Here is a 25,137-nt window from a genome sequence, read left to right on the forward strand (position 1 = left end):
CCGTCCCTCCACAAAAACCTGCCATCTCTTGGGAAGTTGGACACAAGATGCTTTCTGAATGTAAACTTTTCATACCTGGGACAATAAGACACTTCTGTAGTCCACAGTTTCAATAAATAGGGCAGCATCTGTCTCTTTTTAGGAGTAGCAAGGCCCGAGATGGTCAATCCCATTGGTAAAGGTCACGGTATATCTGATACCTTTTGCTTCCCCACAAGGGAAGTCCGTGGCCAACTTTGAATCTTGATGATTGCTTTTCTTGGCAACTTAAAAAAAGTATTAAGAACTTAAAACTCCCAAAAAGCAGAGACCATTCCCATATACAAAGCAGAACCCCAATAAGAGGATTCTCCAGAAAAACCTGAATATCTGTTTTCTTTTGGTCCTGTTTTTATCTCTGTATCTGAACCCTGACCTCCTGAAGGGGAACAAAGAACCTGAGTTCTTTTAATTTTGCGAGAACTGTCATGAGACAGCCATGACTGTACTGGGGCCAGATTTTATTGGGAAATCAGGAAATTGCTTTGGTGTATGACAGAACCCTGTAGCTTCCTTTATTTTTGCTTTTTTTTTAATAGCTCTTGTTCATATTTGGGAATTTTTTGATGAAACCAGTTATAATGGAAATTTTCAACCCTTACTATAAAAAGTTGTTGCAAATGTTTCACGAGGAGCTGGACCAGTGTAAGCACCTGTACAGCGAGCACATGAAGCAGGTAGGTCTTAAAGTCACTGGGAGGACTTCTGTGTTTCCCTGAGGCCCTTCTTGGGGGTGGGGGGGAAAATCTTTAAGTAAGAACTTTCTGAAGTAAAAGTAGAGGCTGGTTAGGTGCCCCACCTTGGTCTTTAAATAGTCCATTTAAGCCACATGCTTTTCCATCTTTGGGCTCTTCAAAGACAAGGAGGTTCAATAATTTGCAGACAAACTAAAACTTAATATAAGGAGCAGCTAGGTGGTGCAGTGGATAGAGCACCAGCCTTGAATTCAGGAGGACCCGAGTTCAAATCTGGTCTCAGACACTTAACACTTCCTAGCTGTGTGACCCTGGGCGAGTCACTTAACCCCAGCCTCAGGGGGAAAAAAACCAAAACTTAATATAAGTAACCATTGATGCAATGGGCTGCCTTGGGAGATAATGATCCTCCTGTTGTGCCGGATGACCAATGTTGGGGAGGTTGTAGAGGGAACTTTCGGTCAGGTACAGGTTGGACGGAAAGGGGACTCTGAGTCAGAGTTTTTACTCTGACATTCAAGGATAATCTAGAATTGTACTATTTACTTCTAATTGCAGGGATTTTTCACTAAATAGAATAACAGGAAAAAAAAAAAAAAGAATGGCCTAAAATGTCTGAGTCAACGTTAATTGCCTGGACTTTTTTCCTCCCACACTCTTTTTATATATAGGTTGAAAGAGGGAATCCAGTTCTCAACAAGAATATGCCATTTACCTCAGGAAATCTCCAATGGGCTAAGGAAGTACGCAGCCGTCTTAATGGATTCTGGTCCAACTTCGTGCATCTTCAGCATCCGTAAGAAATTCCTGCTTTAGGGCTTAATGGGCAGCACAATCACAGCAAACCTGGGGGTGAGGAGCGGCTATTCTTGGTTTTCAGGCTAAAAGTAAAACAAATAATTGATATGTACAAATGCTTTTAAGTTTTACAGAGTCCTTTTTGATTCTTACAACAATCCTGGCAGGCAATCCCTGTTTTACAGGTCAGGGAACTGCAGCAGATGGAGGTTTAAATGACTTGCCCAGGATCTCTTGGCAAGTAGGTGTTTGAGGCAAAACTTGAATTCGTGTCTTCCCCTGACTCCAAACCCAGTGCTTATCCACTGTGCCACCTGGCATGAGGTTATGGGATAGCACATTAGAGGGATCTAGAAAGGTAGAATAACATGAGAGTTTTATCACTTTGAATGCCAGGTTGAGTCCAAGTCTACGGGTTCCTCCATATAATTTCTCTTATTGTTTCAAGTGAAGTTAATATGATTTATAGACTTTAAAGTGCTTTATCAAAATCAGCACACACTTCTCTTTTTTCTTCTCTTACCTTTTCTTCCTCCCTTCCTCCCTCCCTCCCTTCCTTCCTTCCTCCCTCCCTCTTTCCCTTCCTCTGTCCCTCCTTCCCTTTCTCCCTCCCTCCCTTTCTCCCTCCTTTCCTCTCTTATTCCCTCCTTTCTTCCCTTATTCCCTCCCTCCCTCCCTTCCTTCCTCCCTCCAAAATGTTTCTTCGGCTTTAGAAACATTGACGTATCTGACCCGGTCAGAGCAATTCTTTTTCCTAAGAACTCCTTTTAAAATTTTTAACATTTTAAGGTTTATAAAAATGATTAAGCGATACTCTTTTACTTGGTACAACAAAGGTTTAAAATCCTTTCCATACAGGATCCTGGAAGGACCTGCTGCTATGTCACTATATCAGAAATATGTAGAAATGCTCAATTTACTCGACCAGTTTGGGGACCGTATCTATGCAGAATGGAAAAGTACAGTGGATGAAATCTGCGAATTCAATTTAAACCAGCCACTGATAAAACACAGTGCTACCAGTGGTCTCCTTAGTGTCAATTTTGATCCAAAGGTATGGTTGATTTTTCTTAAAGAATAGCTTGCATTAATTAAGTAAATAGTCATTAAACATCTAGTCTGTATAAAGCTCTGGGCTAAGTCTTGTTAGCCTTTGCCATCAAGTAGTTGACATAAACACAGATGATAAAATAAGTTTTATTTTTTTATTTTTATTTTTAATGCTTTGAGGTTTGTGAAGCATTACAAATATGGCATTTAATCCTCATAACAGCCCCGGAAGTTAGTTGTCATTATTATCCTCATTTTATAGATGAAGAAATTTAGTTAGACAAAAGTTAAGTGACTTGCTCAGGATCATACAGTTATTAAGTATCTGAGATTTGAACTCAGATCTTTCTGACTCCTGATCCATTTCTGGATCTATTCATTTCATTACCTACCTGACTAAAACTAAAACTTATGTAGATTTATGAAGTGTCTGAAGCTAGTTTTGAACTCGGGTCTTCTTCGTCTGAGGGGTCCTCAGGGATCAGGGAAGGCATGATGGGTATGGCTTTTGAGATGATCTAGAAAGAAATATTAGAAGTTCAATAAGCAAAACAGAACACGAGGGTGTTCCAAGGGGAAGAATAGTGTAAGCAAAGGTATGCAGGCAGGTGGACACAGGGGGTGTGTTTGGAGGAGTGGAAAGAGCAATTTAGCTGTAGCATGAGCTTATGGAGGAGCACCTCGAGGTATCTAGAAGGCAGAATAGCACGAGTGTTTTATCACTCCGAATGCCACTTCAGTTAGACGTAAAGTTATTAAAGACTTTCAAACAGAAGAATTAACATGACCAGAAACTTGCATTTCCTGGCAGGGGTATGGAACATGGATTAGAGGAGGGAAAACTGGCTTGGGAAAGGATAGCAGTAGCTCAGGCAGTAGGGAGTGAAGATGGCCAGGATGGCAGCACTGGGAGCAGAGAGGAGGAGAGAGACACGAGACATGTCGTACAGGGTTTGGTCACTGATCAGACATGGAAGGGCCCCTGGGACTCAAAGGTGGGAGATGGGAAAAGCTTCAATCCTTCTCCCTCCCCCTCCCCCAAGAATCAGAATGAGAAGCACTTTGTGGGGAAAGATAATCAATTCTGAATTGTAAAATAGTCCTTTTCTTTATTATCTTTCCAAGACATTCACTTTTCATTTTGATAAATGACTAAATATGAAAGAAAATTAAAATGTCTGTAGCAAATCTTGCATTAATAATTCTTTTTAAAATCTGATACCCGACATTCACTGGCTTGATGTGTGTGTATATCTGTATCTACTCACAATAGGAAATTCTAAATCTGGAAAAATATTTATTAGGGGATAAGGCGCTTGAGATTTCATTGATTTAAAGGAAAGTCCCACAGTGGGAAACACAATCTGCTCTGAAACTTAAGGTCTTAGAAAGTTGCCTAGAACGTTGAGGGTTTAATAACTTTCCCAGAATCATTCATTTGATGCAGCCATTATTTGTCCCAGGCAGGACTTTATCCTAGGCCTCCCTGACTTCAGTGCTCTATCTGCCCCATCTTATGTATGTGTGTGTAAACCCTAGGATTTAAGGAATTACAGACTCAGGGCTTTATCCATCAAGGTCAGTATATACAATCTGGCAGGAATTTTTGGTCCAGTGCCCTCATTTTACCAATGAGAATTTTAATAATGATAATTGTTATAATAGCCACTATTTACAGCTATCAATATATTTATATTGTTATAATAGCTATGTAATAGCTAACATTTATTTAGTGTTAAAATGGAACACTTCACAGTTAACTCATTTTATCCTTTTAACACTCTTGGGAGGTGGCGATGTTCTTAGTCCCATTTTACACACGAGGGAAGTAAATCAGATTGTGATTAAGTGACTTGTTCAGGGTCACACAATTAAACCTCTTGGGTCTTCCTGCCTCTAGGCCTAGTTTTCTCTCCATTAGACACCTCCTAGTTGCCTATGAGCAATGAAAGACACAGAGAAAATCTATTTTTGTTCTAATTTATTGATTTAAGTTAAATCCAGTAAATATCTATTAAGCATCTCATGTTCCAATCTCGTGTTCCAAGCACAATGCTAGGCACTGAGAATACAAAGGAAAAACACCCCTAAGGAACTGGCATTCTCATTGATTTCACAGGAGGACCTCAGTAATGATTACCCTAAAAGTGCTCACTTATGGCTTTCTGTGCTGACTTTTTTCTCCTTACCTTCAGACAGTGGAGAGAAGATGATGATACTTAAATTGAAATCTCTTTACAGATACATTGGGACCTCTTAAGATATAGGACCCCAAGAATAATTCTCTAAATCTCTTCTCTTTTTTAAATAAATGGATGTAACCCGTTCTCTCATTACAAATTCACTTGCCACGAAACGTTACAAAGAGTTTCCCCCGATTTTTGTGTTCCAGCTTGTGGCTGTATTGAGAGAAGTGAAGTATCTTCTGTGGCTGGAGAAATCGGACATTCCGGATTCTGCCTTAGCCATCTATGGCAGAAGAAACACTTATTTAAAGGTTTGTGTCCTCAGGAGTCGGGATGCTGCTTCTGAGGAAGCTTCTGTAAAGGGACAACGTGGCTTGGAACAGAATTGCGTCTGTGTCTGTAAATGCTGCTGCTCCGGAGCCTCAGTGGGGCCGTTCCCTCCACTCGTGTGGACTACGACCTCCCCATCCACACTGGCCCACATCTTCCTGTAAAATCCTCTAAGGGAGTCCGCTTAGGAACTGAAGGATCCCCTCTCCCTAACTCTGAAGCCAGACTCTAACCCCGCTTCTCCTGACTTCATCCTGCCCTTTATTCCCTGCCAAGTTGTGTCTCTCGTGGCCTATGGACCGAGTTGCCCTTTCCCCTAACGCTTGTTTTCTGCTTCTGCGCAGCACATTGGAAGCCTCGAGTTGCTCGTTCAATGGTACAACAAGCTGAAGCTGAGCCTTCTGGAGGTTGAGCAGCCCCTGATCGGGGAGGAGCTAAGGGCCATCGATGGCCGGCTCCAAGAGGCCGAGCGAGCCTTCACCTGGCGGTCACCGGACTGTTGGGACTACATGGAGAAGGTGAAGGCGGACGTCTTCGAGCTGCTGCAGAGGGTGGAGCAGACCCAGGAGAACGTCAGACTGATCCAGCGCATCATGAAGACTTGGACGGAGCACACGCTCTTTTCCAGGCGAGATCACAGACGAGAACCATTCTTTACTTTGGAGGGTAAAGGAGACACGTTCACCAGGAAATACAGCTTGATTCAAGAAGATGGATGCCAGATACACGGTTTAGTAGAGGTAAGCAATGCTCTGGAAATTAAAGAATTTTGTTTTTTTTTTCTGAGCTCACTTCTAATTTCTTTAGGAAAAAGTCAATCAGTCAGTAATGAGAGCTAACATTTATCGAAAGGTTTTCCAAATGTTTTACAGATTCTAGAAGTTAGAGGTGATTCCTCCCTCTCAAAAATGTCCAATTTCTTTAAGAAAAAGCCAATCAGCCAATAATGATGATTCAACTTTATCTAGAGTTTTAAGGTTTTCTAAGTACTTGACAGATAGTTCTCATTAGATCTAGTATCTTTGTTGCACCTGCTCTGTGGCAGCTCTCTTTATATACTAGGAATCCAAGATAAACATGAAATAGTCTTTGCCCTCCTGAAGGTTACGTTCTCTCAAGGGAAATAAAGTGGATACATAGATAGAAGTGGATACAGCACAATGAACAAGCTAATTGTGAGTGGTGCCGTGTGGAAGATGAGGTACTTTCTTGTGGTTCATAAACACATAAGAATCCACTACTCAGAGACTTTAGACCTCTTCTTCTCCAGTCAGTCGACAAGATTAATTAAGCACCTACTATGTGCCAGGGACTATGTCAGGTCTACCTCCCTTATGACCATGAAGAAACAGAGGCCCAGAAAAGCTGATGGGATCATAGAATTCCAGCCAGAATGGAGCTCTGAGATTGTCTAGTCCAATTCCCCATCTTCAGATAGAGAAACCGAGGCTACAGAACTGATGAAAGTGCTTTACTTCCAATGCTCAAAAGTGATCCAGAGGGAAGCTTGTCTTTCCTTTGTTTGCCGTTTTAATGTCTGCAAAAATTACCGTGGGAGCTCCTGAAGGAGAGGAGACATGGAAAGTGACCCATATCCAATTGACCAAAGAAATCCAGATGGAATCATTTCCTTCTTTTTCTCCATCTGCATTGCAAGCCTGATGAAAGCAGCATTTGATTTTGGTCTCGTGGCGAGTAGTTAGCAGCATTCAATTTCTAAATAATTCTTCAGCATTTATATCATACGGCCTATGAGATTCATGTTCGAGAGACAAATGCTGGCGATTTGTGCCACGCTCCTGGGCTCAGCTGGCACACTTGTCAGCCTCCTGGCTATTTCAACGAAGGGCATGTGTGTGCCCAGACTTGCTCATATTTTACTGGATTTTTGCACAGACGGACAAAATCTTCAAACTCGTGGCCAACCATTTTCAAGAAGGCAAAAAATAAACAGCACGTGTCTAGGGGATGGTAGGGAAAAGAATGTGTAGGAAGTATCTGAATAGTACGCTTGGCATATGAAGGAAATTCCTACACCCAGCCAGTAAATGATTTTCTGTGTTATCATCTCCCATCATCAAGTCTTTGGGACCCACACTGGGCCAAACACCTGGAAAGCACGACTCCTTAACAGCTTTTAAAAATCCTTTCCTGTGTTCTCACTGTGTTCTCTCCCTCCTCAAATGATCTTTTATTTACTTATTTGTATACTTATCTTTCTCATATATTATAAGCTCCTTAAAGGCAGGAATGATTCATTTTTTGCTTTTTTTTATACTTTTGTAGTACTTGGTTTATTCATAACAGAGTAGATATTCAATAACGTTTACTGAATGGGTCTGTTGTAATTTGGGACAGATTTTTAACTCTTACCCAATCGAAATCTCCTATGCCTTTTTAAAAAGTTTTACTTTCTCTTAAAAAAGCTATCAAAAGTCACACCATTGTTTATTCCTGGTTGGTTTCTGGGATGCTCTGAATTATGCCGTCGTTGACTTTCAGGACACCTCTACAGCTGTTAATGCATAAGAATCTGTCCGATGGAGGACAGATGATGGATTACAATTAATTTCTTCCGTTAAATTTTCAGGATCTAAAGATTCACTCCCAAAACACTAATCTGGGGGCTATAGACCCATAAGATTTATGAACCCTGATTAAAATGCATTGAAAATAGTCTCCAATGCAATTGCATAGCTCGACACAATTAACAATACAGTGCCTGCAACATTGAATTGGAAATCAGCTTGGGGTTTATCTACTAGGAACTTGACCCTCCCCCATATTTCCTTCAGTCAGATACTCAGAAATTTTGAAATCGCCCTTCTCAATTCAAGAACAGGGGAAACAGGAGTCTTTGGGGACCATCGGGAAGGAACACCACAGGACTTCAAAATAGAAATAAAACTGTTATCCATTTTCTATTCTCATGTTTTTTTTAAAAAGCACATTATTTTCTCCAGCACATGATTTTGACCTTGAATCTCATCCCTCCCTCACCAAGAGAGAAGATTTTTTTCCCATAGTCCTGGCCAGATATCATAGGGTTGAACATTTCTCTCCGGTTTTGGAGCCAAAGGAGCCGAGTCTGAATCCCGTCACATTGCTTAGAAAGTTCCTTTCAATTCTTTTCTTTCAATTCAGTTCTTGGGCAGAGAGGGCAGGGTGCTGGGCTTCCTACCCCTGGACGAAAGGATGAATCTCCCAGGCCTTCTGATCTTTCCTCTCTCGTGGGCAAGAGTTGGCCGGAATGTCCAATGTGGACATAGTGTTTGCATGTGTCTGTCGTAGTCGGCTGGGAGCTTCTTGAGAACTCAGAACTTCAGACCCTACTGAGAGTAGGAGCTGGGCTTTTGCCTTTGTATTCCTCATAGCCCAATGCATGGCACCTAGTGAGTGTTTGATAAATACTTATTGCTGACCCACTGACTCTGAGTTCTAAACACTACCCATGGGTCAGTGGGCTTATCTTGTAACCCTTCTGAATCTCTGGAAAAAGAAAAAATTGATTAAATGGACCCTGGGGCCCTTCCAGCTATGAGCCTATTATTCTATGAGCCAACCTACTGAGATCTTTGAGAGCTGTAACAGCTGTTGTTTTCCTAGCATCTCATTTGAAGATATGATTAACCCCCATTTTGCAGATGAGGAAATAGAGAGCAGGGAGTGACTTACCCAGACTTACGCCACTGACTAGTAAGTGTCAGGCAATTTTTTTGAACTCGGGTCTTCCTGTCTCCAAGGCTGCTGCCCTACTGTGCATTTTAAGAGGCAATATGGCATCCGGTAGAGTCCTGGATTTAGAGTTCGGAAGGACCCGAGTTCTTTTTCCTCTAAGGCGTGTGACCTTATATAAATCAATTATTGTGAGCTTCTGTCCCACCCCCGCCCTGCAAAATAGAGACAGCCTTGAGAACAGTATGGACTTTTGTGAGGCTCACAGGACACTGCTTTTGCAAAATACTTTGCCAATGTTCAGATGCTGTGTACATTGTTTTAATGATTGTACAAGGCTCATCTTTTTAATGTCCTCACACCTGCCTGCCTTTTTTTAGCCTTGTCCATCAGTCCCAGCTCACCCCGTAAAGAGCTGCTGGGCCGATTCTCCCGGACACCCCTGTCCAGACTCATCCTAGGGTGAGACTGAGCTGGGTCAGCACAATTCGGCACATTTTCTTCTCCATTTGAAATAACAATGTGCGTCTTCTGTTTGTATTGGTTTCAGAAAGCTTTATTTTGAAATTGAGCTTCACAGAATACTGCTTTCTACTCTATTGTCTTATATGGTCAGCAGGACTCCTTTGGATTTCATGTGCTCAGTAAAAATTTATTAAGTGCTTCCTTGTGCTTAATCTTCTAATGACTCCTCTGAAGCTTTATTATGGCATGGACGGGAGTAGCAGAGCACAATCCATCCAATCTCATCCAATTTAACTAATGTTCATTTGTTTAAAAATGAAATTGGACTTTTTAATTCACAAAAATTAATGTTCTTGCCTCATTGATGAACTCTGGAGACCTTATCCAAAAAAGTATCCCATTCTTCTCCCCCCCAGCCTTGGTTCCTCCTCTTCTCGGAGGTGAGCAGGGGGATGTTTCGTTACGAGTCCTCTGGAATCATGCTTAGTCTTTACATTGAGCAGAGAGCTGAAGTTTCTGAAGAACAAATATCTGTTAAGTGCATTCTGTACACTAAACACTGTGCTGGTGCTGGGGATCAAAAACAAAAATTCTACATTCATTATACGCAAGACATATATATATATATATATATATATATATATATATGTATATATATATATATATATATGTATATATATATATATATATATATATATATATATATATATATATATATATATATATATATATATATATTCTATTGAAATGCCCTGGCAGTACCAGCTTCCATCTACCATCCACTAATGGCCACTCTCCTTGATCATTCTTCTCTACTTTTCCTAGAGTAAGAGATTTCTAGAGTAGATTTGTCATCTTTGATTCAGTCCAATATGCTCTTATTAAACACTTCTTGTGTGCTAGTGGGTCAGGTGCTGGAAATCTCAAAACAAGAACAAAATGGCACCCGTTCTAAAGCAGCTTATGTTTTCCTTGAGTATTATCAGTGCAAACTCTGTAAGGTCTTCTCAGACCGCTGAAATCCTATTTTTTTATATACATATATGTATGTGTATGTGTATACAATATATATATGTATATATATATATATATATGAGTATACACACACACACACAAAGTGTGTGTGTATGTTAGAGTTTATCGTGTGGTTAGTTCTGGAGATATTGGTCCAGTGACACCTTTTTGTATACTTATGAATAGCAAACACTTGATCAAAATGTATTTAAAATAAATTTATCTTTACCTAGAGATGAAACCCATTATACAAGTATAGAGAGCAAATAAATGAAATTAAGCAAGGAGAAAACTCTAAAATAGACAAATCAGTTCACCAGGCAGTAGTGAGATAGAGGAAGTAGACAGGGAAGAAATTCTCCAGTTCCTAGAGTGACAGCAAATTATGTCCAATACCAATTGCTCCTTAAGTGGATTAGTGAGGTGGACAAAGCTCCGAGTGCTCATGATTTTGTTTAGTTTGGAAAAGTAGCTCCTTCCCTTGCTCCAGCTGAAAGTAGCCCATGATTCTTCCCTTCCTGAGAAGCTCAAAATCCTGATGCTGCTTCCTCATCTTGTGCATCTCCTTGTCCCATTATCACTGTTCTCTGCCAGAGCCCAGAATAACTTCACTTCCTCTTTTCCCACCAGGAGGGGCTTTGCTAGAAAGCCAGGCTTAGACCAGGTCTGTTATATGAGGATCAATCAGCTTAGCTAAGTTGAGAGACTTGTGTGATGCTGAGAAAGGACTCTTTTCGGCATCTGTTGTTTATGATGTCCCTGCTCTGTGATTACGCCTGTTGCCTCCCAAGCCCAGAATGCATCCCTTCTCACCTGTGCTTCTTAGAATCCCTGTATTCCTCCAAACTTGGCTCAAGCAGCACTTTTGAGGTGAAACCTTTCCTGATGAGTGGCTTCTCCCCCAAAAGCAGCCTAGTATTTATCTTGTACGTATTCTGCATGACCTGGCAGGTCCATGCCATCTTCTCTGTTTAATGTTAAAGGTAAAGGTAAAAGTTTATAGCAGACATTTAATAAATTCGTGTTGCTAGAATGGTATGTAAATTTCCTTAGGATAGAGACTATTTTGTCTTTGTAATATCTTCTTTACTTAACACACTTTCTGGGTTCAGAGCCTCTTATTTAGCTGAGATCATAGAAATAATTATTACCAGGTGGTACTTGTCCACATGTTTACACTCTAGCCAGTGGATAAAATACAAGCACAAGGACAATTTTGATTTTAAAAATAGCTAGTTGCTTGGTCACTCTTGGTTTCTCCTTGGGGGAAGGGAGTCAGTTGAACAATTTATGTGAGCAAATACAATGCTGTGATTTTAAATTATTATTATATTATATATTGTATTATTATAATATATTGTTAATTTTGTGTTCCATATTATACATATTATATTATCATATTAATGATTTTATGTTCCATGTTATATATATATATACATATATATGTGTGTGTGTATAATATTATTAGATTATTAATTTTATGTTCCATATTATATATATTATATTATTATATTAATGATTTTGTGTTCCATGTTATATATATACATATATATATGTGTGTGTATAATATTATTAGATTATTAATTTTGTGTTCTATATTATACATATTATATTATTAATGATTTTGTGTTCCATGTTTTATATATATATATATATATATATACATATATACATATATATGTGTGTGTATATTATTAGATTATTAATTTTGTGTTCCATATTATACATATTATATTATTAATGATTTTGTGTTCCATGTTTTTTATATATATATACATATATACATATATATGTGTGTGTATAATGTGTGTATAATATTATTAGATTATTAATTTTGTGTTCTATATTATACATATTATATTATTAATGATTTTGTGTTCCATGTTTTATATATATATATATATATATACATATATACATATATATGTGTGTGTATATTATTAGATTATTAATTTTGTATTCCATATTATACATATTATATTATTAATGATTTTGTGTTCCATGTTTTATATATATATATATATATACATATATACATATATATGTGTGTGTATAATATTATTAGATTAATATTATTAGATTATATGGAACACATATTATACATATTATATTATTAATGATTTTGTGTTCCATGTTTTATATATATATATATATATATACATATATATGTGTGTGTGTATAATATTATTAGATTATTAATTTTGTGTTCCATATTATACATATTATATTATTAATGATTTTGTGTTCCATGTTTTATATATATATACATATATACATATATATGTGTGTGTGTGTATAATATTATTAGATTATTAATTTTGTGTTCCCAGGAGAACTTGAAGCTCTTCAAAGCCAATGCCATGTCGGACACCTGGAAAATCTACCTGGAGTTCATTGATGACATCGTGGTTGATGGCTTCTTCAATGCCATTATGCACGAGTTAGATTTCTTCTTGGTGAACACAGAGAAATGTCTGAAATCTGCTCCATTCTTTCAAGCACAAATGATCCTCATGGCTCCAGAAATCATATTTAAACCCCCATTAGAAAGGGAGGCAGGGGATGGCCTGTATGACCTCGTGGAAGAGATTCTATGCAATATTTTTAGGATGTCTAGCCACATGAAGAGAGTGGCAGCACATCTGGAAATTCCAAATTACCAGGTATTTTCCTTTTGAAAAAGCAGGTAATGAGGTGTGTATTGGGGGTGGGAGGGGAGGTTGTACCCATTGTGAAGGAGGGGATTCTGGAGATATAAAAAAAAAGAGAAAAGAATGTCAACAGAACATTAAAAAGCAAAGGAAAGAAAGAGGAAAAAAAGTCCAGAAGATCACATAAACCAGTTTTGTTACCTCTTTTAGTTTTAAGATACACTTAAAACTGTATTTTTTAAAAAAATCATTGTTTACTGGGCTCCTACTCAGGATCATTTTTTGTTTATTGAAATGTTTGTTAATTATTTCATAATAGAAAATCAACATTTTTTTTCAAAACAGATGATGACTTCAAAGGTTTTTGGGGATGCAGGGTGGGCAAACCTATGAGGACCTCCCAGAATGAAAACCTTCCACAAACATAGATGGACATGCATGCTGTGCCTTGTTTAGTTTTAGAGAGTTCTAGAGAAAGTAAAATAACTTGTCCGGTGTCACAGAGCCTGGATGTTTCAAAGGCAGGACTTGAACCTCCTAGCCACTGGACAAGGTTGTCTCCTTGTTTAGAAATAAGCTATTTATCTCTAGAATTGTCTGTTTTGAAGGGTTGGGAGGAGTCCAAATCTAAGAAAAAGCCTTGGTGATTTCCAATTTTGCCATTTTTGTAGAGTTCCAGACATGCAGTAATGGACTCTAATCATGGTTTTGCTTTGACTCCCTTCTCTTGATGTTTAGAATGACATGGACCATATGTCAGACCTGATAGAGACCAGACAGGAGATCATGAGCAGAGTCTCAGGGGTGATCACCAAAGTTCTGGACTATAAGAACTCTTTGGACTCCTACTCTTACCTCTGGGTAGATGATCGCATGGATTTCATGAAGCAGTTTCTTCTCTACGGTCACCCATTAACTGCAGAGGAAATGGACATTCAGTCCAGCGAAGGCCTTCCAGAGCAGCCACCCACCATCGAGCAGTTCAAAGAGCAGGCAAGAAAAATGGCCCATGGGCTGTGTAGGTGGAAGAGTTTAAAGCTAATTGGTATTGAACTTTATCTTTTTTTTTTCAAAATCTCCTGTAGATTGACATTTATGAAGCTTTGTATGTTCAAATGAGCAAATTTGAGGACTTCCGGATCTTTGAAAACTGGTTTAAGGTGGACATGAAGCCCTTCAAAATGAGCTTGCTCAACATGATTAAAAAGTGGAGCTGGATGTTCCAAGAGCACCTTCTCAGATTTGTCGTTGACAGGTAAAATGGCTAATTTCATCCTGAATGTTGGATCTGTTCAGAAGGATCGGCAGGTCTTTCCTTCACAACCCACTGGGTAACCAGTGACTCACCTGTAGGTTTAACAAGTCGGCTGTTGATAGTACTCTGTAAGAGCATCATCTATGTGTATACGTGGGATAATGGGAAGCGTTCTTCTATTGAATGCTCTTATATAACTTAGGTAATCCTATGATCATAGATTGCAAGGGACCTCAAAGGCAACTAGCCCGAACCTCTTTGGGAGCATCTGTAAGTTGAGTGATACCCCTGGTGTCCCACAGTTCACTGATCAGAAGTGATTTGAGCCAAGGCTCTTTTTTCACTGAATCCTTCACAGCCTCCTCAGTATTATAATGAACAAAGCCACGGGAGATTGTTGGACTCTCAGCTTCAGGGAGCCCTCTAAGACCCATTGGTTTGGTTTTTAGTGGAATGAAATCACAGAATCTCAACACGATTATTTATCCCAACTTTTGAAGTGATGAGAATTTTCTTATACTAAAAAAAAGATTTTGTTTGTGCTTTTATTGGATCAGAGCTTTGAGTACTAGTTCTCAGTGAAGAAATCCTTCTCTTTTGCCTCTTGGTAATTTATAATGCAAGAGAGTTCCCTGGAACAATGAAAAAAGTGAGATAACTTACCCAGGATAATGTGTCAAGGGGTGTCAGAGGCAGGCCTTGCATCTAGGGCTTCTGGAAAGGCAACCACTGAACACATTTTGTAAGTCTCTCTCTTTCTTTCTCTCTGTTGTGCTCTCCCTCCCTTTCCCTCTCCCTTTCCTCTGTCTCTTTCCTTCCTTTTTTCTTCTTTCTTTCTCTTCTTCTCTCCCTTCCTTTTTTTTTTTCTCTCATAGTCTGACTGACCTGGAAGAGTTTATTAAAGTGACAAATGCTGGATTCTGCCGAGAGCTGAAAGAAGGTGATTATGATGGGCTAATCGAAATCATGGGCCACCTCATGGCAGTTAAAAACCGGCAGGTGGCTACTGATGAGCTCTTTGACCCCCTCAAAGCCACCATCACACTCTTGGAGAGCTACGGACAGAAGATGCCTGACCACGTTTACGTTCTCCTGGAGGTGAGTGCGAGCGCCCAAGTCACAGTGTTTTACTTCTAGGCGGCAGCCTTCTGGTCTCCAGGCTTACGTTTGCTTTCAAAGCTGAGGCTCACCACAGCCCTCGCTCATTGACCACCAGCTGCCAGTCCAGAAGTGCCCTAGCCTTGGATCGGTTAGCTGGTTGGTGGTTGGTCTTCGTTCTCAGAGAGGGCCAGAATCCCCTCGAGCTACAGTGTCCAACTGTGGCCAATGGAACCGATGCAAGCTACGAGTGACACAAATAGTCCCTATGAACATGTGGACTGGCTTTAGGCGCGCTAGCTGTGAGACAGCCTAGATCTAGGTGGGAAATGGTTATATTTCCTAAATAGGACTTCTTTGCTATCATCTTCCCAACGCACTCTTCAGAGAGTTGTAGTGTGCCGTGGGCCAAGGAAGGAAGAGCTCTCGGGGCCTTTCCCGAGAAGAACAGCGAGCTCTGCTCACTGCTGAGCATGTCCATGTCTTTATGCTCCCGTGGTGAATTTCTCCATTTATGACGTCCATGAGCCTCCGGGCACCGCGGTACTACATGTGAGCCTTTTTAGGGTGTGTGTAGGAGTCATGCTGACACAGGATGATATGAAAAAAAATTGTGGTAAAAGAAAGTCTTTTTCCTCCAGGGCATTTATAAATGTCTTATTTCCTGATGGAATGGCTTTTCTACTTAACTAAAGCAAAGTTCATTTTTATGGATTATTCTCAGCTTTATTAGATTCTAGAAAAAATGAAGGTGTGCATCTAAGCATGTGTATGGGTGTGTACGTTTCATATTGCATAGACTAGATTTGCCTATTGATAAATGGAGTGGAATGGAAAAGCATTTATTAAGTGCTTTCTGTGTACCAAGCAATGAGCTAAATGCCGAGGCTAGAAACACGAGGTGGAGCCTGCTCTCAGGGGACCCACGTTGTGACGGGGGCGGCCACACTCCCCAGAGGGTTCAGCTGCAGGCTGGCCGCAGCGTATTCATGAGTATGTGCGCACGTGAACATGTGTGTGCTGGGACATTGTGTGTCCGAGACCTGTAACGTCCTTGAGGGGAAGCTCCTTCTGCAGATGTCAACAGCCACTGTATACTGGCCACTAACCAACAGGGATCTGGGCAGTTCCTGGGCTCAGACCTTCCTGAAGCCGGAGGTTACTGCCCTCCGTTTCCCCCCCCCCCAATCATGGAAACGCTGAAGTTCTTGGGGGATTCTCCCCATTGAATGGAACCTATTTGTGGCGTGGATCACACGCTTTGATTGGTCTTCTCGGCAGTTAGCGCAGTACCCGGCACATGGGAAGAACTCAGAAAGTGACTTTTATTCGTTCATTCATGATCTTCAGAGTGTCTGTGTCCACGTGGCAGATCCCGGGCTTAGGCACGTCACTACTTTGGGTGGCAGGCCGTTCCAGCCTTGCCGGGGCCCCAGACCCAGCGCGGCGGGCATTGTAGTGAGGGAGGGGCTTCTGGAGACGCTTGGTGTGTCTGTGTGCACACGGAAGCCGGGAATTTTTACATTATAATTAGAAGTTCCCTTTCCCTGTTCCCATACATGACAGTCGCTCTTGGATCCATGCCCGAAACTCCAGTAACCTTCCTTTGAGGTTATGATCGTCTCTAAGTCGTGTTTATAAATAGCAGAGAAGACTATGACGACCTCCTAAAAGCTTCTCGGTGAAAAGGAACTGGTGTGTTGTGTTTGTTCTGACTGTTGTGGCTTTGTTTTAAAATTTACAGATCGCTCTAAATTATTTACAGAAAAATACCATCGTGACCGTGTATTAAGCAACTAATAACCAAAGCGAGGCACCCTCTGCAGAGTCTAAGCTCTGGAAGGGAGCTTAGTCCCTCCCCAAAAGGAACCCTTACTATAACATACCTGACCGGTACCTGTCAATCTTTGCTTTATCAACCAATTAGTAAACATTGATTAAATACCTACTGTGTACTGGGCACTGTGCTCAGACCGGACTCTTGCTGTTCACGGACTTACTCCATACTGGCCCTTCCTGTAAGGGCCTAAATCACTCCACAAACACTGATTAAGTGCCTGACACCGTGTGAAAGGCTGGGAATATAAAGACAAAAAATCCTTTACTTCAAAGACGCTGTATATGAGAGAGAGGAGCAATGCGTACCCTGTAAGTACGTACAGAGTGGATCGTGTGTGTGTGTGTGTGTGTGTGTGTGTGTGTGTGTGTGTGTGGAAGGTGGCAGATTTGGTCTTGTGTAGATGGGGATGTCTGAGATGGGAACTGGAAGAAGTATTAGAGGCAAGGTGGAATGTTTCCAGGTGGGAGACACAGCCTCCACAAAGGTCCAGGGGTCAGAGATGGAAGGAAGCATGGGAGGCGGAGCTTCAAGAAGTCCCAGAATACTTTGGGTCTGTAAATGCATTTCTTCACAAGTTCCTGGAGAAGGCCGAGCTGTGATGGTAATGTCCCGTTTTCACATGAGGCTGCATCCTTACCTCCCCCACGGACCCTCCTTAGCCCCTTCTCAAGCTGGGCTCGATGCTGTTTCCCTCTCATCTTGCCCTAAACTAAGTCTCTTTGCTCATCTCCACCTTATCATCTCACCTCCACGCCATAAATCTCTTCCCCAATTTACAGTTCTCCATGTGTTGTCTTTCTCTGGCGGTTCCCTGAGGGCAAGGATTCCTTGCTCAAATAGCATAAGGATTGGTGCAGAGAAAGGTTTTTAAAAATTCTTGCTGAATTTTAAAAATTCACCCTGGAATTCAGGAGGACCCGAGTTCAAGCTGGTCTTAGACACTTAACACTTTCTAGCTGTGTGACCCTGGGTAAGTCACTTAACCCCAGCCTCAGAAAAAGAAAAAAAGAAAAAAGTATAATTCAGAAGCTGCTTTGAGAGTCAAGCTTGGGGGCAGTTTTGGGAATGGGGGCTCCTGTGCATTTACAAAAGGTGGCGAGTCCAGAGAGAGTGCGACATTCTCTCTTTAACCTCCCTCCCCTCCTATTCCCCGACCATGTTATTGGAGAGAGTAAATCAGTAACAAGCAGTGCGTGCAACTGGGCGCTGAATACAAACCAACCACCTGGAGCAAAAGCACACTCACGAGGAGCCCACAGAGGGATCTGACCAATCCCTGTGACTCCCCCTGTGCCACTTGGGATCTTTAAGACTAAGCCCGTTTTCCCCAAGGCTCTGTGTATTCTGGGGACAATGAGTCTCTCATCCACTCTCCCAAAAGACTCCCACTTACTGTGGGTGGATGTTGCTGTAATTTGGTTCTTCCTGTAGGTTCTCTATAAATGTCTCTTTGTAAAAATTTTATTGCTACGGGGGGTGTTAACTGATTAAATTGTATTTAGTAGCACCCTGGTGGGTGCTTGGGAGTCAGAGTACTAGAACCGCTCCCATTTCCTTACTCTACTAGAATCCTGAAGGACATTCTGCCATCAGCCAGGCTCCCAGCCCGCCAGGTGAGTGGGGGCCAGAAAGCAGCGCCAGAGTCTGCACTGCCCGTTATCTTCATTTTACAGAGAGAGAACTGTTCGGGCCATCACACATGAAGAGGTTAAAAGGAGAGAGCCCAAGATACAAATGATTAACAGGAAATCCCTGTCTTAGGAGAGGTTAAAGGAGATAACCTGAGCCACAAGTGATTAATAGAATTTTACATCCTTAAGAGAAATCCCTGTCTTATTTACAGATCTCTCCAGAACCCCTTGGATAACATCTCTATATCTGAAGAACAAACTTTGTTTTATGACCCTGATTATGTATAAAAAGAATCTCTAAAATTCTATTTCTTGCACTTGGTTTATCCTTGCCTTGTGCCCGCCAACTGGCGTCCCCTCACCAGGCAAGTTTGACCTTTCTAGAAGCCAAAGGTCTGCCTATCCCTTTACTATCAATAAGACTTCGTTTTAACACAGCATTGAGTAGCGAATTCATTCGTTATACGGACCCGGCCCTTGGTACTTTGGAGGAGGAGGAGGCATTGAACCATCTTCCCCTTTGAGACTCAGTTTTTGTCCTCATCAACACAGACAGGGCTGAAGTTGAGAAGGCAGGTCTCTTGATGGAAGCCCAGTGTCCATTCCATGACATGGTCACGTCCTGTTCGTTCTCCGTTCTTGTTGACCATGATCAGTTCATAGTTGGCCATTAAGGGCAACAGCAGTGAACATGTACTATCCAAATTCAAAATGCTATTCTGTTATCATAACAATAAGGGTAACTGGTACAGTCTCCCTTAGATAATTGGAACCTAGTAATTGTTTAAGTGAAAGGGAGCAGCGAGCATTTATTACATGCCTACTGTGTGCCAAGCCATGATAGAATGGAAGAACTAAATGAAAAAGCTGCTGCCCCACCAGAAGCTTTTATTCTACTGGATTAGGAAGAGGAATCTAAGGAGTTGAAGATGTAGCATCATAAATGCAGAGCAGCCCCCAAGGCCATCTGGTCTAGGCCTTTCATTTGATAGAAGAGAAATTGAGCCCCAGGGAAATGGGATCACAGATGTGCACAGGTGAATGTTCTAGTGAGAATTCCTTTTCTTGTGGGGAAGTAGATTAGATGGTTGCTGAGGGTCCTTTCAGTTTAAAAATGCTGTGATTCCATGAAGTTAGATAAGAAATGAAGATATTTACTATTCATAAAAATAAGTATTTAATCCAGTGGAGCCCAAGTAGAGCTGCTTATGGGTACATGATAGGATGTTCCAGGGTCACGTCTTGGCAAATGTAACGCAGCAAACAGAAAAAATGGCCTCACTGTTACACGGTTAGCTTATGAAGTGGGAGTATTCATCTCATTCCTACTGTCGGTCTTATAAAAGTCCCAGGTAATGGTAATTTTCCCTCCCACTTCCCTCTTAAATCAACAAGCTTTTATTGTTTAGCATCTCCCAGGCACTGGGTGAGATGCTGGAATACAGAATATTAGGCAAATCTTAAAGAATTTTCCTTCTGCCCTACAACAATGGATGACTAAGTCTGAATCAGCTGGAGAGGATTATAGGATTTTGGCCCCTGGAGGAAGGCAATTGGTACCACAGAGGAAACCTCAAGTGCTGGAGTAGGAGGATTAGTCATCCCTTTGGGCTCCCGTGTAAATGCTTTGTGGAGGCAGAGCCTTCTCTTGCACTATGGGGCGGCCAAGGGGGTGGGCGAGTGGGCGTTTTCTCTGCTCCCCTTTCCTTGTGCCATTTCTCTGCCAACAATCACTTTGCCACCTTTGCCAGTCCACTGCCCTGGCGCCCTGCTGTCCTAATTGGTGGTTATCTCCCCTGTGCTGTAATTTCAGGAAAGCCCCCGGTCAGGCTTTTCATTCCTCCTCTCCAGCGATCTCGCTAACCTTGCACCCCCCCCTCACCATTCCCTTCTGTGTGCCCCTCCCAGTACAGCATCTTGCACATAGTTAATACTTTATAAAAGTTTTCTCATTCACCTGTTTACCCATTCTCTAGGGCTGATGGGGACTCTGGAAGTAGAGAAGCAGAAGAATCACTCATGGAGTTGCTGCTAGAACTGAAGTAGAAGTTCAACCCAATAGAGTGCAAGTTGGGGGGAACACTCAAGAGTAACATGACATGTTATTCTTAGACTATGGTGGTCAGAAACATTGGGCTGGTTTCTTAGTTGTTCAGTCTGCATGGATATAAAATCAGGGAAGACCCCTACACACCTGTCAGATTGGCTAAGATGACAGGAAAAGATAATGATTAATGTTAAGGGAATATAGGAAAACTGGGACACTGATACATTGTTGGTGGAGTTGTGAATGGATCCAGCCATTCTGGAGAGCAATTTGGAACTATGCTCCAAAAGTTATCAAACTGTGCATCCCCTTTGATCCAGCAGTGGTACTACTGGGCTTATATCCCAAAGAAATACTAAAGTAGGGAAAGGGACCTGTAAGTGCCAAAATGTTTGTGGCAGCTCTTTTTGTTGTGGCAAGAACTTTGTTCGGGTCAATTCTCTGGGAGCCTCCCCGCTGTGGATCACAGCATCTGAAGGAGCTGCAGGGCAGCCTTTGCTGGCACAGGTGTCGAGGACTGGGAATGAGATGAATTGGAGGGAAGTCAGACAACAATGGCTTCTCAGCCAGAGAGGTCAGGGAACAGCAACTGCCTCTCGGTCTCCTTGTGTCATTGTCTCACAGGAGGAGATCCATTCTGGGTTGGATCTCCAGCAGCCGCTGTCAAGTGGCTCCTGTGTATTCCAACAGAATTGGAAACTGAGTGGATCAATTGGAGAATGGCTGAATAAGTGATGGTATATGAATGTGGTGAAATATTATTATTCTATAAGAGACAACCAACAGGATGATTTTAGACATGAACTGATGCTGAATGAAATGAGCAGGACCAGGATATCATTGTATATGGCAACAAGATTATACTATGATCAATTCTGATAAATGTGGCTCTCTTCAACAATGAGGTGATTCAGACCAATTGTTCAGTGATCAAAAGAGCCATCTCTACAGAGAGAGGACTGTGGGAGCTGAGTGTGGACCACAGCATAGCATTCTTATTCTCTCTATTGTTTGCTTCCATTTTGTTTCCTTTCTCAGGTTTTTTTTTTCCTTCTTGATTGGATGTTTCTTGTGCAGCAAGATAACTATAAATATGTATACATATATTGGAGTTAACATATATTTTAACATATTTAACATGTATTGGACTGCCTGCCAGCTAGGGGAGGGGGTGAGGGGAAGGAGGGAAAAATGTGTTTTATAAATAAAAAGCTTTAATAAAAAAATTTAAAAATCAGGGAAGAACTTTCCAAATAATGACAGGAATTGAATGTGTTACAAAAATGTATGCTTGGGAAGCTATGACCCATGATACTGACTAAAATTTAAGAAAAATCTAGCTTGCTTAAGGTGAGGTTTGATCACATTTTATGCCTGAAGTAATATCTTTTTCTAGGATCTTGAGGTAGTGTGATGGTGATTTGATTTCTTAAAGCCTCCACCAGTGGGACCCAAGCTTTGTTAGGCCCGATCCTCTGGAAAAGCTTTGAACTTGGGCTTGATGCGATGCTCTGGCCACAGCAGGGCAGGTTTTCTAGGAATAGAGCAACTCTAAAGATCCTCTGCTAAGTCCCAGGCAGGGGGTGCCAGGCTAAGGGAAGCAAGACCCAGACCCATAAAATCACAGATCCTGGAGACATCATGATAAACACAGCATGCACCTGGCCTGGCCCAGAAAGGAGGATGGGGTGAGGTTCTCTAATGCCAACTAAATGAATGCCACCTGTTGTAGGCCTTTGGGTTTCCATGGTAACTGTCCTGCTCTCCCATCATGCACTTTTCTTTTTTCCCAGGAATTGCCTGAAAGATGGAACACTACCAAAAAGAACGCTGTGGCCATGAGACATGAAGTGGCCCCGCTTCAGAATGCAGAGGTCACTGTGATCAGGAGAAAGTGTGTTTTGTTTGATGTAAGTGAGCCCAAATAATCCTGCTCAAAGTATTTTAACCAGACTGTTTTATGGACTTATTTACATTTGAATTTCCTTTTTAAATGATTTATGGATTTTTTTTCAGGGCGGAGGAGGGGGGCGGATGGTGTTTTACCTTGCACTTACCACTAAGTTCCCTTCCCCAGAACAATTTCCTTTGCTATAAAGAAAAATAGTTAAAACAAATTGACACAATCTATGCAACATTTCACACACATAACCTACCACCTCTTTACCAAAACAAGAATATTGTAAACAGCAGTTCTAAACTTAATTTGCTTACTGAGATCCTCTTTCCCTTCTAATCTTATTTTTCTTTCTTCTCTCTCAGGGGAAACAGGTGGAGTTCAGAGAAAGATTCAGAAGAAAAGCCCCCTTCTTCTATAATGCAGAAAAGCCATATGAAGTCCTTGATGAGGTAATGGTCCTGCTGTGAATGAACTAGGGTTAGAGAAAGCATTTAATTAAAACACGTTGGTCGGTGTATATTTATATATTTCTATATGTTTGCGCATATTAGCTTTGGGGCCAAAGACCTAGAGCTGGACAGAATGCTAGAGAGCAGCTAGCTCAACTCACTTTATAGAAAGCAAATGGAAGTCTGTGTCAGAGACAGAATTTGGACTTTTATCCTCTAGCCCTAGAACCCATTCTGTTCCCCCTGTTCTAAGCTGCCTTTGCTTATTGCCTCCTTCTACAAGCAGACACTCAGCTTTCTTCAATCTGAGTTATCCAAATTCTCCACCCCTTCCTAGGATCTTAGAATTCAGAGCTCCAAGGTACCTAGAGTTAATTATTTAATCCATCCTTATTCCTCCCACCCTTCACCACCCCACCCCCATTTTATAGGTGGTTGTAAAGGTAAGAGATTTGGATCTCTTTTTTTATCCAAGATCACACAGCTTGTCATTGATCATAAGTTAGTTTGACTGCAGGAAGAATAATATCTCCCATCATGCTCAATGACCCTCTTCTCATTGAATGGAAGGCCAACAGGTGTCATGTTCACCATCATTAGGATGCCTTTTTGAATCCCTTCCATGATGTGTTATCAGCAAGAGATATACTGGAAAATGTCTAACAACTGGCTCTCTAGGAGAGCACTTTATATATGTACCTTTTTGCTTTAATCTGCATTATTAATATTTTCTCCATCACTTTCGTTACTCTAGACAATCAAACAATCCAAAACTCCCTGGTCTTGTAGCGTTTGCCAGTTTCCAAGATATAAATGCTCCCATGGAAAATGTTATAACCATCTCTCAAGAGCTGGTTCAGGCTGGCTACAAGAATGTGGTTTATTCTATTTTTACTAGTAATTAAGGGGCCTATAAGAATCTGCTTGCTTTTAGTCACATCAAGACAAGAAGCATTTATTAAGCACTTTGTGGCTGAAATCTGCTGTTGGCAAAAGACGATCCCCGCCATTAAGAAGTTCCCAATCTAATAGAGGAGGCCAACAGAAGTATGTGTAAGATATTATAGTGTAAATGAAAGGTCATTTCAGAGGGAAACCACTGGTATTGAGAGGAATGGGCAAAGGCAGAAAGGCAGGTTTGAGTTGAGATTTGAAGGAAGTCAGGAGCCCTGAAGGCAAGGATGAGGAAGGAGAGAATGTCAGGTCTGGAAATAGCCAGGGAAATATTGGCGAATCAGGAGGTAAAAGAGGCCAGAATCACTGGGGTGGGGAACAAGGTATAAGAAAGCTGGAAAAATCAGAAGGGGCTGCGTAGTGAAGGACTTTGAAAGCCAAACTGGGGATTTTGTATTTGATCCTGAAAGTGGCAGGAAGCCATTGAAGTTTGAGTGGGGGAGGAGGGTGTCTGGGAGATTAATTTAGTGGCTAAATGGAAGATGGTCTGGAATGGGGGAAGACTTGCAGCAGGTGGACCCCCCCAGTAGCCTTTGATGCTGCCTAGATATGAAGTAGTGAGATTAGCAGCAGAGTAGGGGGTTTCTGTCTCTTTGATGTTTGAAAACTTATTCGAGCAATTTCCCAAATAGCTACGTGCATTTGCAGGCAAGAAGTACTGTTATCTTGTTTTTAGGAAACTGAGTCAGGTCAGCCCTGATTCCATATGCTGTGGGGAAGGAATAGGGAGAAGAAATTCTTTGAAAATCTGGAAACTTTATTCTGCTCTTTGCCAAATATCATACGGTGATTGCATTGGCTGATGATGATTTTTTTGACCAGACCTCTGAGGCATTAGGGGTCACAGCGGGCAGAATGTTGGCTGGGAGTGAGGAAAATCTATCTTGAAAGCCTGTTTCTCACCCTTACCAGTTTGTGCCCCTGGGCAAGTGGCTTGGTGGTAAACCTGTCTGCTTGTGTTCCCTTCTCTGCGAAATGAGGGGACTGGCCTCTCAGGCCCCAGCAGCTTTCTAAGAACCTGTGATTTCATTGGTGGGAAAAACCCTAACACAAAGCAGCA

At 41.4% G+C, this 25,137-nt stretch overlaps 1 protein-coding gene across 2 annotated transcripts in view; it reads left to right on the forward strand.

Annotated features, from left to right (window-relative positions):
* The window catches only part of DNAH11 (dynein axonemal heavy chain 11), a 276,162-nt gene that overhangs the window by 53,560 nt on the left and 197,465 nt on the right, over nucleotides 1–25,137 (forward strand). For both annotated transcript variants that reach the window (XM_074268964.1, XM_074268965.1), the window contains exons 10-20: nucleotides 579–716; nucleotides 1,406–1,530; nucleotides 2,391–2,586; nucleotides 4,975–5,079; nucleotides 5,443–5,838; nucleotides 12,583–12,915; nucleotides 13,642–13,896; nucleotides 13,989–14,158; nucleotides 15,034–15,256; nucleotides 22,568–22,684; nucleotides 23,037–23,123. In XM_074268964.1, the coding sequence (XP_074125065.1) occupies nucleotides 579–716; nucleotides 1,406–1,530; nucleotides 2,391–2,586; nucleotides 4,975–5,079; nucleotides 5,443–5,838; nucleotides 12,583–12,915; nucleotides 13,642–13,896; nucleotides 13,989–14,158; nucleotides 15,034–15,256; nucleotides 22,568–22,684; nucleotides 23,037–23,123 (2,145 nt within the window). The remainder of the gene's footprint in view (nucleotides 1–578; nucleotides 717–1,405; nucleotides 1,531–2,390; nucleotides 2,587–4,974; nucleotides 5,080–5,442; nucleotides 5,839–12,582; nucleotides 12,916–13,641; nucleotides 13,897–13,988; nucleotides 14,159–15,033; nucleotides 15,257–22,567; nucleotides 22,685–23,036; nucleotides 23,124–25,137) is intronic.

Source organism: Sminthopsis crassicaudata, chromosome 5, assembly GCF_048593235.1.
Source record: "Sminthopsis crassicaudata isolate SCR6 chromosome 5, ASM4859323v1, whole genome shotgun sequence".
Taxonomy (NCBI): domain Eukaryota; kingdom Metazoa; phylum Chordata; class Mammalia; order Dasyuromorphia; family Dasyuridae; genus Sminthopsis; species Sminthopsis crassicaudata.